At 39.0% G+C, this 16,561-nt stretch overlaps 1 protein-coding gene across 2 annotated transcripts in view; it reads right to left on the bottom strand.

The window, feature by feature from the left end:
* The window catches only part of ALDH1A3 (aldehyde dehydrogenase 1 family member A3), a 48,794-nt gene that overhangs the window by 2,965 nt on the left and 29,268 nt on the right, over positions 1–16,561 (bottom strand). For both annotated transcript variants that reach the window (XM_036735417.1, XM_036735418.1), the window contains 5 exons: positions 16,442–16,544; positions 14,258–14,442; positions 4,964–5,128; positions 2,238–2,395; positions 1,347–1,421 (listed from right to left, as the gene is read on the bottom strand). In XM_036735417.1, coding sequence (XP_036591312.1) covers positions 1,347–1,421; positions 2,238–2,395; positions 4,964–5,128; positions 14,258–14,442; positions 16,442–16,544 — 686 coding nt within the window. The remainder of the gene's footprint in view (positions 1–1,346; positions 1,422–2,237; positions 2,396–4,963; positions 5,129–14,257; positions 14,443–16,441; positions 16,545–16,561) is intronic.

Below are 16,561 nucleotides of genomic sequence, written 5' to 3'. Positions count from 1 at the left end.
GAGGGTTGGACCAGATGACCCTTTCAGCTCTAAATCTATGATACTGTGATCTTAAGTACTGATTCAATAATATTTATTGAAAACAACTTTGGACACGAGGCAAGAACTAAAAACAACATAATTAAATTCTGTATCCAGCTAGGAGAGAGAAAACCCACGGAATCAGTCATTCAATATTAAAAAATGTAATTACAATAAAATATAGACATTAAAGAACACTTAAAGGATAGTCTTGAAAAATTAACCCTCAGGAAAAATGCGTACTAAGGATCCCTGAAAAAGTCAAATTCAAAGAAAAGGAAAATCCACAAACCATAACAGCTATAAAATAAAACTGAGACAAAAAAGTTTGTGATCCATTTTACAAAGGACTCTAAAAACCAAAGCAAACCAAAATTTAAAATGCATACATATATATCTTATATATGTGTATTTACACATATATGTATATATATAATATATGCCACATATACCCACATATATAAAATTTCCATACATCTATCAGAAACCAATGATTCTCTGTATAGAACCAAAGGGCCCCCTTGATGATGGTGAAGCAAAGGATTTGTTTAGGGTTTAAAGTGAGAAGATCAACAGGTTGAATGAATTCTTTGGTTTAGTTTTCACTGAGAAACACATGAAGTAGGAAGTCTTACTTTTAAATTGTCTTCTGATAGTGCTAGTTCTAAGAGTAGTAACTAGTGAGAATATTCAAATCAAATTTACAAAATAAGACCAGAAAACATACACTTGAGGGTTCTGAAGGAAATGAAGGATGAAATTTCAAAGTTATTCACCAAAAATGAATCACTTAGCAGATTACACATTAGAGCCCTTCTGTGAGCAGGGTATTTCAAGTGGGATTAGAGGGTAGGAAACAGAATTATCAAAGCCTCAGACATAGAAATGAGAATGACGCATATAAGGAACTATAAGATCACCAGACTGAATGCCATTAACAGTTCAAGTTGCAGCAATGAAAGAGAAGTTTGGATAATTAAAGTGGAGCCCAAACTATTATGTTCTTGAAAATCTGGTTCATTTTGTGGTTGCTCACTTAGGGGCTTAATGAGATAGGAATGACAGTATGTGGTTCTACAAAGAACACTAGACAGTTGAAAGAGCAGAGTTAAAGCCTTATTTTGCTATTTAATAGTTGTGAAAACTTGGGTCTCTCTGGGCCTCAGGTTCCATACCTACAAAATGGAATAATAATACCTAAACTGTCTAACTCACAATGTAGGAGTAAGGACTGAGATAACATATGTTAAAATACTTTTGCAAATATAAAATGCAATATAAATGTAAAAGAGATCATTAAAATTATTATTATTAACAAAACTTACAGTTCTCTGCCATTTCCTGACATTTTAAAGCCACCAAATGGAGCCTGTGCATAGATGGCATTGTAGCAGTTGATCCTACAGAAAGAATTTTAAAAATATAATTACATGGAGAAGACATTGGTATTTAATAAAGTCCATCTATAGTGTTTAACAACTTTTGATCTCCTCGCTTCGCTTCTCACCCCTTTATGATAAGCTAAATATTTCAAGCATATAGCTTCCAGTTGAGGAGGATTCTAAATAATGATGGAGGGGGTGGAGAGGGAAGGAAGGAGGAAAATAGGGAGAAAAAAAGGAAAAGTCTCAATTTCTCTTTTCTACCTGTAACACCTGAAGATGTAGTTTCATTATTTGCCATTCCACATATCATAACTAGATATCAACCCTTTTTTCAGTGGGTGATGTTTTATTGTTACTCTTAAGGTAAATAAGGATGGTAGCCCTCATTTACTTCAATTAGTCAAAACAGATGTTTGATCGAATTAATCCAGAAACAGCTGAACTAACAAAAGATTACATCATTTCACATGTGTGTTCATAGTAGGGATAGAAACTCAGAGTATAAATTTATGAACAAAGGAAAAGTGAGCCAAGGAGGAAAAAAGGCAAATGAAAGCAGAGGGTTAAAAAGCTGGGGAAAAGGAAGAGTGAAACCAGTAGTTGAACAAATAGAAATAACAAAAAAAAAATTTTTTTTTAAATCATCAGACTCCCATGAACTAGACAGGATTTTTTAAAAAACATGACACCTAGTGTTCACTTCTGCATTGCAGCCTATTCTGAGATCATTTGGCCATTGATAGGCTTTTGAAAACGTTTAAAAGTTAGGAAGAAAGCAGTCTCTCCAGGGGTTCCAAAGCCTGGGAGGAACAATGCATACTACATACTTACCAGACTGTTCCAGATTCTAATGCCGAAGCCAGTTTCAATGCTTTATCGAGATTTTTCGTGAATACAGCTGCAGTGAGTCCATACTCAATACTATTTGCTCTTTTTATAACTTCTTCTATATTTTTGAACTTCATTATTGGCTGTACTGGTCCAAAGATCTACAATGAAATATAAGAATGGTAGTAAGGGACAAATGCATACTGCAATCCCATGACCTCAGAAAGAATTTCCTCACTTTAATGGTCTTGTCCAAACATGCAAAATGATCATCAGTAACTTGGACTGTGGGACGAACTGGACAGAGCACTCAATTTGGAATCAATGGATCTGGGTTCAAATTCTGACTCTGACACTTACTGCCTTTCCTTTGCGGCTTCAGATAATCCTCAGAATTATAGAGTAAGAAGTCTCAAGGGCTTTTTTTTATAAAGTATTTTGTCTTTCTGGAAATCTAAGAAAAACGAATCAAAATTTTTAAAAATGTTGAAGGTTAAAGTTCTTCTAATAGAATCCTTTTCTGAGCTCCTGAGCATGGAAAAGCATGGAAGGCTTGCAGAGAACAACTACCAAGCATACACTAACAATGAAGATGTTGGGACCTTTTATGTAATATTGTTAAGGAACTGGGGTAGATACAGTTCTATGATTATGCCCTGCAACCCACAGAGTGCCACATTTTCCACAAATGGATGATCTTCAGAACAACGAAAGGACTTCCTGCTCTTAGCAAGTTCTGGTAAGCATTGGAAGAGGCATGGCAAATTTTTACCAAAATGGAGTGTGAGTAAAGAGGAAAAAAAGAAAAAAGGAAAACAGTGCTATAAATCTAAAGTTGAGAATTTAAAAGGTGGCTTTTGAAGGAAACTTATTACTAGACTCAGTGTCCAAACCTATTTTTAGATCTAACATTATGTCTAGGCTGAGGAAATACTTTCCCAGGTTCCTTAGAAACTGCATGTCACAGGACAGTTAAAAAGTTGAGTTGTATGCCATCAGTGTACAGTAAGTAACCCATAAAAATCTCAAGACTAAAGTCTATAAAATTTCCCTGCCAGAAAGCCTTTGGCAGTAATTTACTCTTTTATGTTTCCCAATGGACACATTAAAAAAAAAAAAAGGCAAAACATCCTGGGGTCTAATCATATGGGGCCAGATTCTCATCCTACATAAACTCTATAGGAATTGTTACGAGGATGCAAACCTGGCCCATGGTAACCAGATGCCATCTTGTTTGATATTAGAAAGACAGTGTTAGATTTATGTCTTTGTGGGGTTCTTTTGCCTTTCTATCATTTCAAAATGATGACCAGAAGGGAAAACTTCAACAAGAGCTTTACAAGGGATGCATTCATTGAATAAACGTTCCTTATAGGAATTTGGTTGGGGAGAATAGAAAGTGGTACTGGGTGCTGGCTGGTTTCAGGAATCTTGGCTTGTCAAAATCCCAAAGCAACCACCTGTGCTTTGTTGTCAGGATCACGTCCGTCATGTAAATAAGAGGGAAGTTCTCAGGACGTCACTGTTTTCTAATTGTAGGGGCTTTTGTTTAACAGGTATAGCTTTGATTTTAAGAAATATGTATAGAGATAAGAAATATCAATCCTCTGCACCAACATTTATTTAAAAAGCCAATGAAACTTAAAATAGAATTTTCCTTGATGTGGAATTAAAGCATTATACTATATTGATGGATGGGTGAAAATCAGTAGAGGGTGAATGGCAAGCCAAGTATTTTATGAAAGAATCAACTGACTTTTAAAAATTTTTTTTGGGGGGAAAGAGTATATTTTCTTTACTTTGAATTTACTCTGATTAACTTTCAGAAGTGGAAGAAGGGAAAAAGAAGGCTTACCTATGGCCACAGCCTTCCTCCTGGCTATATGGACCTGAATTTTTTTTTTAGAGGTACCAGTATTTTAAAAATGGACTATAAAGATCAAAAGATTTAGATTCTGGCCATGAACAAGGGAAAAGTCATTTGATTTTCCACAAAACTAAGCATTACAGCTTCTAAAATTACATGAAGAAAGTATTAACTCTAACTAAATAGTTTCCTTTGGAAAGAAACGAAAGTAAAAAACTAGGATATGGGGGGGAGGGTGGATTTTAACCTCCTCATCTAATTCTCTTTCCTTCTATCCTAACCAGAAGTAATGTCACTTCTATGTGCAGTTTAACTGTTGAAAAGTTCAAATGGCAGAGAAAGTGATTTATGTACTGTTTGAAATTGTTGAATTAATAACAGCTTCGTGTAGTCTGCTTTCCCCTTTCTTCTGGGATATTTAGAAAAACATCCCTTGGGAAAGACAAATCTTTCAAATGTCAATAAAACATGATGGCCCCAAACTGAGGTGTGGAATAGTAGGGCTGGATTTGGAGTAAAGAGGATTTAAGATTACAGGCTAGCTCTGTTACTTACTGGCTGTGTGACTTTGGTCAAGTCACTATCTCTCCAGGCCTCATCTATAAAATAAGAAGTTTGGACTACATGAACTTGAAGTATCCTTCTAGTGCAAAATCATAATCCTTCTGAAGTATTTTTTAGGATGACAGGAAGAAGTGCTATAAAAATTTACTTCCACTAAGAGGAAGCAAAAAGTTATCACTGAGGTCCTTTGGACTCAAGGGACATGTTCTCAGGCTCCATGCAATTTGATAGGCCCAAACCTCCAAGTCCACTGAGTCACACTATTTCTGTTTTCCTATTAAGATTCATGATAACCCACCTCTTCTTTGGCAATCCGCATGTTGTCTGTAACTTCTGAAAACACTGTAGGTTTTATGAATAGCCCCCTATCTTCCATGGCTGAGCCCCCATATTCCAATTTAGCACCTTCTTTCTTTCCACTCTCTATCAGGTCCAGAATTTTGTCAAATTGCTTTTGATCAATCTGTAAAATAGAGAGAAGAGGTAATTAGGATAGAATCCAGGCTTCACTCAAGGTCAATATGGATCTAATGATCTTTGTACTGTTCAGACCTTCAAAATGAGCTATTTTCATGCCTCTAAATATTTCTGCAAAGGCAAGGATATTACACTTTTGCAAAGCAAGAAACTGAATCATTTGCTAATTATCTGAGCAAGGATTTATTGAACATCTACTATGAGCACATCACTGTGTTAGACATGGGAGAAGGAAAATGAATGCAAAGAAATAGACCACTCTAGCTCCAGCCTCCAAGTAATTTTTATTCACAGGATTTGGAGTTAGAAGGGTTCTTAGACATCCTCAAATTCTAACCCATAGTTTGTGATCTACTAATAAATTTGAGTCCCTTCCTCAAGATTGTTCAGTGTAACCATGCTAGAAATGGAATCAGAACTCATGATATTCTCAGATATAGGTGCTGGCTGCCTGGCTACATGGCTTTTGCATAGAGTACACCTGGGTCCTGTTTTCTAAATAAAGGTTTTGGTCTTTGCAGGTCATGCTTCACATCCAGCAGATCAACTACGCTGATATTATCCTCACCATTCACCTTGCTACTGGGCTTCCCAACACTTGTCCTAGGTAACTTAATCAGCTTAGCTTGGAACCACAAGGCTATGCTATCTTGATTGATGAATCAGCCAGCACAAATGTACATAGCCCGGGTGCGTGTGTGTGTGTGTACATGTATAGATATATAGACAGATAGATAGGTAGGTAGATATGTAGTTGGTTGTTATCCTTTGTGCTCAGAAAGGACTAAAATGACATCAGCGTGTCTGACTGTGGCCGATCAGACCAATACATGCTTGGAAGGCTCTACCACAGGTTGGGCACTAATATTCCATATGAACATTGGAGTGGAGATGTCTCTAAATTTTTTCCTCTCATTCTTTTGAACTATTGCAATTCTGCGTTGCTCATAGAACATAGTGCCTTTTTTGATGTGGGCATGCCATGGTGGACAATCCTGTGCCAGTGTCTCCTATGTCTTACAATTGATTCCAAAGTTTTTCAGAGAGACCTTGAGAGTGTCCTTGTATCACTTCTTCTGACCTCCATGTAAGGGCTTGCCTTTTGTGAATTCTCTGTAAAACAGTCTTTTAGGCAAATGTACATTTGGCATTTGAACAACATGGCCAGCCTATTGGAGTTGGATTTTCTTCAGTAGAGTTTAAATGCTTGGCAGGTTAGCTCAAGAAAGAACCTCAGTGTCTGGTACCTTATCTTCCCAGGTGATCTTCAGAATCTTCCTAAGACAATTCAAATGGAATTGATTCAATTTCCTGGCATGGCGTTAGTATACTGTCCAGGTTTCACAGGCATACAACAATGAGGTCAGCACCATGGCTCTGTAGACCTTCAGTTCAGTGAGCAGTCTAATACCTCTCCTTTCCCACACTTTTCTTTGGAGCCTCCCAAACACTGAGCTAGCTCTAGCCATGTGTGCATCAAACTCACCATCTGTGTGTACATGCTTTAAAGTACATTGCCAAGATAAGTGAACTTATTCACACCATTCAAAATTTCTCCATTTTCTGTAACTGATGGTTCCACATATGGATGGTGCAGGCTGGATGGTGAAGTACCTCTGTTTTCTTGGTGTTGATTGTCAGGCCAAAATTAGCACAAATGGCAGAGAATTGATCCATGCTCTGTTGTATCTCATCCTCAGAGGCTGCACTGAATACACAATCATCTACAAACAAAAAGTCACATGCCAACTCTTCCTCCATTTTAGTCTTGACTTTGTAGACTTTTCAAGTTAAATAATTTACCATCAGTGCAGTAACTGATTTTGATACCATTTTTGTTGTCCTTGAAGGTTTCCAGCAACATTGCTGAAAACATCATGCTAAAAAGCATGGAAGTAAGCACATGGCCCTGCTTCACTCCCCTGGTGACTGGGAAAGCTGTAGAACATCTTCCATTTTCCAGAATCTGTGCAAGCATGCCATCGTGGAACTATTGGACACACTGTATCTTGACCCTAACACAGTGATGTTGTTTTGGTCCTCTTTAAGCATGGACAACAACCAACAACATGTATATGTATTATACAGGCATATGCTATATGTGTATGGACAGAATAAATAATACTGATTTATATGTCACAAATTCAGACCATATTTCAAATCCCATTCAAACTTCTACCCTCTCCCTTCATAGCACTTTCCACATTCAGTGGGAAAAATATGATTATAATAGTTCTTATTATTCCTGGGACTCTACTTTCCACTTAAAGAGGTGGAAACAATAATCAAATACTACTGCCAGTCCTTTTGGAAAAGCTATGACAATCAATGGCTCTGTGGCTCCACTCACCATCCAATCCTTGTGATTTCCCAAAACCTTCCTTGCCTACCCCCCTACTCTCTATCCCCACTAGAAAGTTAGCCAGCTGCTGAAAGAGATTATTTGACTTTGTATTTGTATTCCATCACTTAGCATAGTGCTTGGCACATAGTAAGCATTTAATAAATGCATTTCATTCATTCACAGTTCTTGTACATGTGGACAAACTGAAATAGAGATGGGAGCAATCTTGTAATCAGCCTGGTGAATTTGCAATTGAATTATCCAGCTTTTGGATGGTCATTGATCAAAGACCTGCTTTGAATTTTGTTGAAAATGGGCTCAGTTTTCCTCTTCACTTTGGCTTTGGAGACACAGCTTTTAGTATGTATTTGTTGGTATTGATACTTAATGATTTTAGACGGAGTAACGAGTTTGACTTGAAATAGGTTAAAAATGAAAAATAAAAAGCAAACCCAACAGCCTATCTGCATTTTTTTCTTTCTACCACAGGAGAGCATATGAGTCAATAATTGGGGGCATATGCCCAAATCCCACAGTCTTCACAGATAGCCTCATTAAAAACATATTCAGTATTAATCTCTAGTTGAATACGTTCTCTATTTCCATTCCTGTCCCAGTCTCGGGACAAAATAAGTATGATTCATGTTTTAAACAAAAGAGGTTAGATTTGGAGTCAGAAGACAGATTGAATCCCTGCTCTCCACATAATAGCCCATGTAGTCTTTGGCAAATCACTTAATCCCTTGTACCTCAGTCTCCTCATCTGTGAAAATGAGGACTATCACTGGACCACTCCTTTTACAGAGTTGTTGTGAAGATCAAATCTTATAATTCATGTACCATGTTCTGCCATCCATAATGCTTTTTATAAATGTCAACTGTTGTTATTTTCCACTGCCTTCTCTCCAAGATCAGTGGTTTCCAAAGGTTATTGATGACATTACCAAAAATTAGTTTTTGCTAAATGTAAGTGATATCTTTAGAGCCCTCACAATCTGGCGCTGTTTCATAAGTTCAGTCTCATCTGAAGCTAAGGCCATGGTGCAGTCAATTTGATTACTCTGTGCCAAGCCCCACCTACACTTCCAGCATCCCTTGCCTTTGCTAAAGATCTTCCCTATGCCAGCAATGACATACAATCCTCCATTTGGATCCCTTTCCTCATCCCTATGTCCTGGATCCTTCCCCACCCCCTCCTCGAATCCTCCCCATGATTCACAGTACTTGGCTTGCACTTTTCATACGCATTTATTGCATATATAATTTTGTATGATAGCTATTTTTGCATTTTGATCTTTCTTTACTAGCTGGTGAATCTCATGAAGGCAAGAACCTTGTCTTATTTAATAGTTTATTTCCCCCAGAAACTAGCACATAGTTTAAAAAATATATACACAAGTGATGTGTATGACTGTCGACTGTTTACCTAATTCATCCCAGTAAAATCCATCTGTTTTTCAGATAGCATGCTTCTTAATGGAATCCTACATACCAAAAATAAAGTCTCCTGTTGATAGTGGATGAGCCCATCATTTCAAGTCAGAGAGCTCTCTGGTAAATTTCAACGTAAGCTAAATGCTGTAGGAAGTGGTACAAAAACATGAGACCCCAAGGTATTAGATGAAAAGGCCACTATCAGCTCAAGATGGGAAGTATGCTGGATCTCAGACAGGCCAGGTGGCTCGCATACTGTTTATCTGCCTTGTTGCTTAGTTGCCAAATAAAGTTGAATAATTTTAAAAAATCTGAGTGAGTGCTCTGCCTCTGGTGGACACCAGACTAGATCTGTTAGCCTCTTTACATTACTGAGTCTGGAATATTTAGACAGCTGGAACTTCTTGCAAAGCAAAATCTTATTACCATAGATGAAAAGACACATGAGGGAAAAATCCAACAGTCTCCTAGAATAATATTCTTGGGTTGGACTATTTAAGTGAGCTTTGAAAAACTGAGTTTAGCAACACTGTCAAAAGGGTTCATGAAATCAATACCAACTTTTTTTGGCTTTGTTCTTCCAAAAGACACAATTAGGCCAAGGATTTCTGTCATCTTCCTTACACTAAAAGACCAAATATGTTGGAGAGAAAGAATTTTCAATCATAATCAGGTACAAGACTTTCCTTAGCACAAGGGATCAGTTCACATCTTTCTGCAGGAAGCTTGATTATCCTTAATGTGGTAGTTTATTCAATAATCTCTTGTGGTTATGTTTCCATCTCATTTGGAAATTAAACTCCTGCAACTCGTTTGATGGCCTGTGGGTTACTAACAGCTGTGCTTCATAGGGGCCATCCTCATGGAGGCAACTGGGGATGAGTGAATATAGGCCATACATAGTAACCCTGGCCCACAAAAGCTGTCTAGGAATAATGCCACAACCCTTTTAGCCTAGGGGCAAGGAACTGGTGCTAAGAGCAGAAACAAATCACAATATTCCTCTTTTCAAAGGCTTCTTTTCCATCGCCTTAGCCAGAAGGACATATGCATGTGGAACTGCTCAAAATGACTAATAGGCCTTCATTTATTCATTCAACAAACATTTGCTAAATTTACTGAGCATTGGGTTAGGTGCTGAAGGGGACACAAAATTCACACACTAGATCATTGGATTACAAAATAACAGATCTACAAAATATGTTATCTTTCCATCCAAATATAAATTTCCCCATTTCTTTTAAGAGCACTGCCATATTTCCTGTTGCCTGAGTTCCTAACCTCAGTGTCATCCTCACTCTGTCTCACCTCGCATATCCAACCAGTTGCCAAATCTTGCCACAACATCTCTTGGATGCATCTCCCTTGACACCACTATAGCTCAAACTCTCATCACATCTTGCCTGCCTTATTATTGGTTTCCCTAACTCTAGTCTCTTCCCTCTAAAATCAAGCCTTTGCACTGTTTCCAAATGGATATTCCTAAAACACACATCTGACCATATTCCCTACCTACCTCCAAAATTTCAGTAGCTCCCTATTGGTGCTGGCATAAATTACAAAGCCACCAGCCTGGCATTTAAATCTCCTTATAAATTGCCTCCCATCTACCTTTTCAGTCTTATTTCTCATTCTCTCCCTCACACATTCTGCATTCCCATCCAATGGGTCTGCTAGATACTCACTATCACTTCCTTCCTTTTGCAAAAGCGGTCCTCCATCTCTGGAATACACTCCTCTTCACTTTCACCTCAAAGAATACCTTCCTTCAAAACGAGACTTTTCTTGATTTCTCATCATTAGCACTTTCTACCTCTTCGAAAATATTTTATAAGGACTTTCTGTTCTTATATAGATGTTGTGTCCTCAGTGCAGGATAAGCCCCTTGAGGGCAGGTACTATTTTGTTTCATCAGAACCAAGATCAACCCTCATATGTAGTAGATAATTAATAAATTTTGAACATAATTGAATCGAAGATTTAGCCTGAAAGAAAAAAGACTTAAGGGGCATAGTCATTGTCTTAAAGTATTTGAAGGGCTGTCATGTGGGAAAAGGGCAGCTAGGTGGCGCAGTGGATAGAGTGCCAGGCCTGGAATCTTCCAGAATTCAAATCTGGCCTCAGACATTTACTACCTGTTAGTGCTGTTTGCCTCAGTTTCCTCATCTGTAAAATGAGCTGGAGAAGGAAATGGCAAACCACTCCAGTATCTTTGCCAAGAAAACCCCAAATGCGGTCATGAAGAGTCAGATACAACTGAAAACAACTAAACAACAAGAACATATGGAAAAGGCATTATATTTACTCTGCTTCATCCCAGAACAAAACCAGGGATGGGGAACGGGAGGGGCAGAAGTTACACAGAACCAAATTTAGGCTGGATGCAAAGGAAAACTTCCTAGTGATTTGAGCTATCATAAAGTAGAATGAGCTGCCTCCAAATGTAGTAGATTTTTCCCCACTGGAATTCTTCAAGCAGAGATGGGATAAGGACTTATTAGTCTTCAGTTTTATCCCAGAGAGGTCTCTTATTCAGGTGTTCACTGCACTAGCTGGCCTCTGAGGTTCCTTCTAATTTTGAGTTTCTTTGATCTTATAATTAGGTTATTAAATATAGTACCTTGTTTCTCATCTTCAGGCCTTTGCCCTGGTTGTCCCCAGTGCCTGAAATGCACTTCCTCCTTCTTGATGCCTCTGAGAATCCTTAGCTTCCTTCAAGACTCAGCTCAAACAAAGACTACACGAAGCCTTCCCAATCTTCTCAGCTGCTGATGTCTTTTCCTTCTCATCACCTGGTACCTCTTTTTTTAAAAAATTATACCTATATATGTACACGCTGTTCCTCCCAACAGAACCCAGGCTCTTCGAGGGCAGGAATGAAATCATTTTTTAGCGTGGTATCCCCAGTACTTAGTACAATGCCTGGCACAAAGCAGGTGTTTAAAAATGTTTGTTGACTGAATGATAGAGCTATTTGAAAGAGGAATGGGTTGCTTTAAGAAGTAGTAGGTACCCCTTCACTTCCAGTCTTCAAATAAGGATTGGATCATCCCTTTTTGGGGATCTTGTAGAAAGGAGTTTTGGTCAGGCCTACATGGTTTCTTTCAATTTTGAGATTCTGAGAATAGATATTACTCTCATAGGCAGCTAGGTGGCACAAAGGATAGAATACTGAACCTGAAGTCATGAAGACCTGAGTTCAAATCCTACCTCAGACACTTACTAGCTATGTGACCATGGGTGAACTATTTAACCTCTCTCTGCCCCAGTTTCCACAGCTGTAAAATAGAGACAATGATAGCAAGGATTAAAGAGACAATGTTTGTAAAATGCCTATTTGTTTCTACTTGAGGGATCACTTAGGAGATTCTGAGCCTTGGACTTTCAAATTTTTTTTGTCAGAGAAGTTCCACAGAACTCTTTGTAGGCTGGTGAATCCTCATTTTTTTGGACATGACCTGCTTCTTTTTTATTTGTTTGTTTTTTGGCAGGGCAATTGGGGTTAAGCGACTTGCCCAAGGTCACACAGCTAGTACATGTGTCAAGTATCTGAGGTCGGATTTGAACTCAGGTCCTCCTGACTCCAGAGCCAGTGCTCTACTCACTGCACCACCTAGCTGCCCCATGACCTGCTTCTAATAAACATTTGCCCATGATTTGTCAGTCCCCAGCTGGTAGTTGGAGGCTAAACAGAAGCCAAATCAGGCTGTTGTTGGTAGGGTCAGTTCCATCTCAATAATGCATGGAATGGCCAGTCTGATATCTCTTAAATATTTATCCATCTACTCTGCTTTATAATAGCAATCAGGTGAGACAGGATACAGACCACCGAAGAGCTCATTATACCTAGTAGTTAGTCATCTCCTCTTCTCACCCTGTAAATAAAGCCTTCAGAGACATGTTCACTAATGAGTCTTCCTGCTCATCAGGGAACATTCGGAACAATGGGAAAGCCTTCAGACGCTGAACTTATAGTTTCACATATTCACTGTGCACCCTGGCAATTCATCGTGGCTCAAATTACTTTCTCCTCCCTGGTGACATTCCCTGTCTTGGATTGGCTGCTGCTACCTCCTGCTGAAGGCCTAAGCAAGAAGGGGCTAACTCTTCTTTAAAAAAAGAAAAGATTACCAGACCTTTTCAGTAGGTGACAATCAAACACTCTAGGGTATGTTAAAGACAGAAGAGCACCTAGTCAAGGTGTTCCCCCATGTGTAATTTGGAAAACAGAAAGAGTCCCAAAAAGGAGAGGTTTTGGAGAAGTTATCATTCAAGCAACACAAGGGCACTGCGGGGTTCTCCCTTCCATACTCTGTGATGTAAGTGAAACTTCTCAAAACCCAATTGTAGACCAAAGGTTCTTCATCTGTTTTTGTGTGATGTGCAGACTGGTGAGGCTGATAAATGTCTTATTGGGATAATGTTTTTAAATGCATTAAATGAAATGCACAGGGTTACAAAGGAAACCAAGTATATTGAAATGCAGTTATATATATGTATATTATATATGTATATACATATGTGTTTATGTGTGTGTGTATATATATTAAACCACATTCATGAACCTTCAGTTAAAAACTTCTTGTGTAACTCAATTGGGTATCTTACCCCACAGGAAAGAAGGAGGATGAAGATAAAAAAGGGGGAATGATAGAAGGGAAGGCAGATAGGGGGAGGAGGTAATCAAAAACAAACACTTGAAAAGGGACAGGGTCAAGGGAGAAAATTTAATAAAGGGGGATAGGGTAGGAAGGAGCAAAATATAGTTAGTCTTTCACAACATGAGTATTGTGGAAGGATTTTACATAATGATACGCATGTGGCCTATGTTGAATTACTTGCCTTCTTAGGGAGGGTGGGTAGGGAGGGAAGAAGGGAGAAAATTTGGAACTCAAAGTTTTAAAAGCAGATGTTCAAAAACAACAACAACAAAAAAGTTTTTGCATGCAACTAGGAAATAAGATACACAGGCAATGGGGTGTAGAGATTTATCTTGCCCTACAAGAAAGGAAGGGAAAAGAGGATGGGAGGGGAGTGGGGTGACAGAAGGGAGGGCTGACTGGGGAATGGGGCAACCAGAATATACGCCATCTTGGAGTGGGCGGGAGGGTAGAAATGGGGAGAAAATTCGCAATTCAAACTCTTGTGAAAATCACTGCTGAAAACTAAATATATTAAATAAATTAAAGAAAAAAAAAGAAAAAAAAACTTCTTGTGTAGACAATGTAGGCAACTGGATTCTTGATAAAAATTAGAGCCTCATCTTCAAATACTCTCTTCTGAGCAGTCCTCACCCATTGAAAGAGAAAGCAGGCACAAGCATACACATAAAAGTACCTGTGGCCCTTGTTCAGTCTTGACATCAAATGGGTCTCCAACGAGTCTCTTCTTAGCATACTCCACGCTCCGCTTGACAAATTCAGGGTAGATCTGTTCTTCCACAAACACTCGGGAAGCAGCTGTGCAGCATTGGCCTTGGTTAAAGAACACTCCCTGATGGGCACACTCTACTGCCAAATCCACTAAAAAAAAAAAAAAGCCCGGAAAAATAATGTGAGAGAGACAGAGAAGGAGGGAGAGGGAGAGGGAAAGCAGGGGAGAGATTCTGTGATCCAATGAACTAGGACCAACCACTCTAGCAAACTGTTGCCTCAACTATAAGCTCCATGAGAGCAGCAGCTGTGTCTTATCTGAGTACTGAATCTAATTAAAAGGCAGAAAACTGCTCTCTCTACATTAGACTCTTCATTAATGTCTGTTACATTGAACTACGTAGGAGAGATCTTTAAAGAGCTTGCTTTAGTAGATAATGAGAACTGGCACATTATTTGTATGCAATCTGATACTTCTAATGTAGCTAAAAACTGTCTAAATAAATGTTCCCCTTAATCTTTGTTTTAAAACACATTTACTTTGCTTAGCAAAGTCTTCAGTGGTAACATGCCAAAGAAAGTGGCACAGATAATTTCCTGGTTTCTCAATGGAGAAACGGGACCAGATGTTCCGAGGACTTACTTCCTCCCTAGTCAGAAGTCCAGAGTCAGCCCTCTCTGACTTGAAAAACGAAGCTCAGAAAGTTTCCATGGAGCAGCACAACTCCAGAACTGTGCTTAGGAGCCTCTGAACAGGGAAGCAGCACCCTTTTGCAGGCCCCTAAGCCAAATTGGAATACCACCCCCCTCTAATGTAATGAATTCCTCTTCTGTGCTATTGAGAGAAGCTGGGGTAGGGGTGGGGGATGGAAGAGAAGAGGAGGTTAGTCAACTCTGGTATTTTTTAGCTTATATCATGCCTGAGATTCCAATTATGTCAAGAATTAATTATATGGAATTTCACAGACAAAAGAGTCTAACACAGATAGCCAGCATGTTTATGACTGCTTTCCCCTCCCCCACCAGGGAAAAAAAGCCCCGTATGTTAAGCTTAGTAAAAAAAAAAAAAAAAAGGAAAAGCTGAGACTTATGAAACTAAAGCGAGAGTCCTGTTGACTTTCACTTCCATACTCCAATTTTTGAGCTACAGGTAAATGACAGAGAGTTGAGGGCTGTCCCAGGTAGAGAAACATCAACAACAATGGCTACTATTATAAGACCCAGGGCTGTCTCCGGGCAACATTTATCTCCACTCCTCCCAATTTCCCCCTTCTGCACCCTCTCCTGTCTCCTATGGTGCCTCTTTCCCCTCACCTACCAAGTGTCTTTCCTTCCACCAAAATCTACTCTCTGAAAAGGATCTGATATCAGCCAGTTACACAACATTGAGTCAGAAGTCAGTGTGATAATTCTCCAAGGGTATTTGCATTTCAAACCTTATCTCTAATCACGGAATGAAAGCCTTTATCCCCCGGTAAAGTAATTTCTGGCATCAGTGAATACAGGCAGTAGGTTCTGGGAGGCTGACAGTCTTCCTGTTCTCCTAAAACCATCCACTGTAGGCCAAGGAAACTCTGTTGACCTTACAAAGAATTGCTAAAGTTCCATGGTGCCTTTGTATTTTCCCTTTTTGACTCTAGCTCTGATATGTTGTTGAGTTGCTGCCAACAGGGCATTCTTCTTTAGTATTTGGAGGTGTGGCGCCAGGTAAACAGAGCTCTCTGATGGGACCAAGGTGACCAAGTAGAGGGTGCTGGTCTTGGTTCAAATCTTGCTTCTTACATGTAAGTAGCTGTGTGGCCATACTCTCATCTGTTTCTTTATCTTTATCTCACTGGGTTGTCAGGGATCAGGAAGGAGGCTCTTTATAACCATAAAATGCTGTATAAGTGAGTTATCTCTATGATGGCTGTCATACAGTTCACCCAACAGTTGCAGAAAGTCAACTGGGGATGAGGTCTAGCTTACCATCCAGACTCTGAGGGACTTTCATTCACCCAATAGATCTAAAGGGCTACTGTAACTAGCAAATGCTCAAATTCGGATTTGACCTAGCAGGTAGAAGGAAAAAACAACTATCTTTCCTTAAGAGAGAATAAAAATATCATTGGGAAAAACTCAAAGACTTTGGAGGCCAAAAGGTACTCACAGTCGGCATCAGCACAGACAATACATGGATTTTTCCCTCCAAGCTCTAAAGTTACTCTTTTTAGATTACTTTTAGAAGCAGCTTCTTTGACGAGCTTTCCAACCTAAAAGTGAAAAGGAC

Source organism: Trichosurus vulpecula, chromosome 8 (genome assembly GCF_011100635.1).
Source record: "Trichosurus vulpecula isolate mTriVul1 chromosome 8, mTriVul1.pri, whole genome shotgun sequence".
NCBI lineage: Eukaryota > Metazoa > Chordata > Mammalia > Diprotodontia > Phalangeridae > Trichosurus > Trichosurus vulpecula.
The sequence above is the reverse complement of the archived record's forward strand: the minus strand, read 5'-3'. Positions and strand labels throughout refer to the sequence as shown.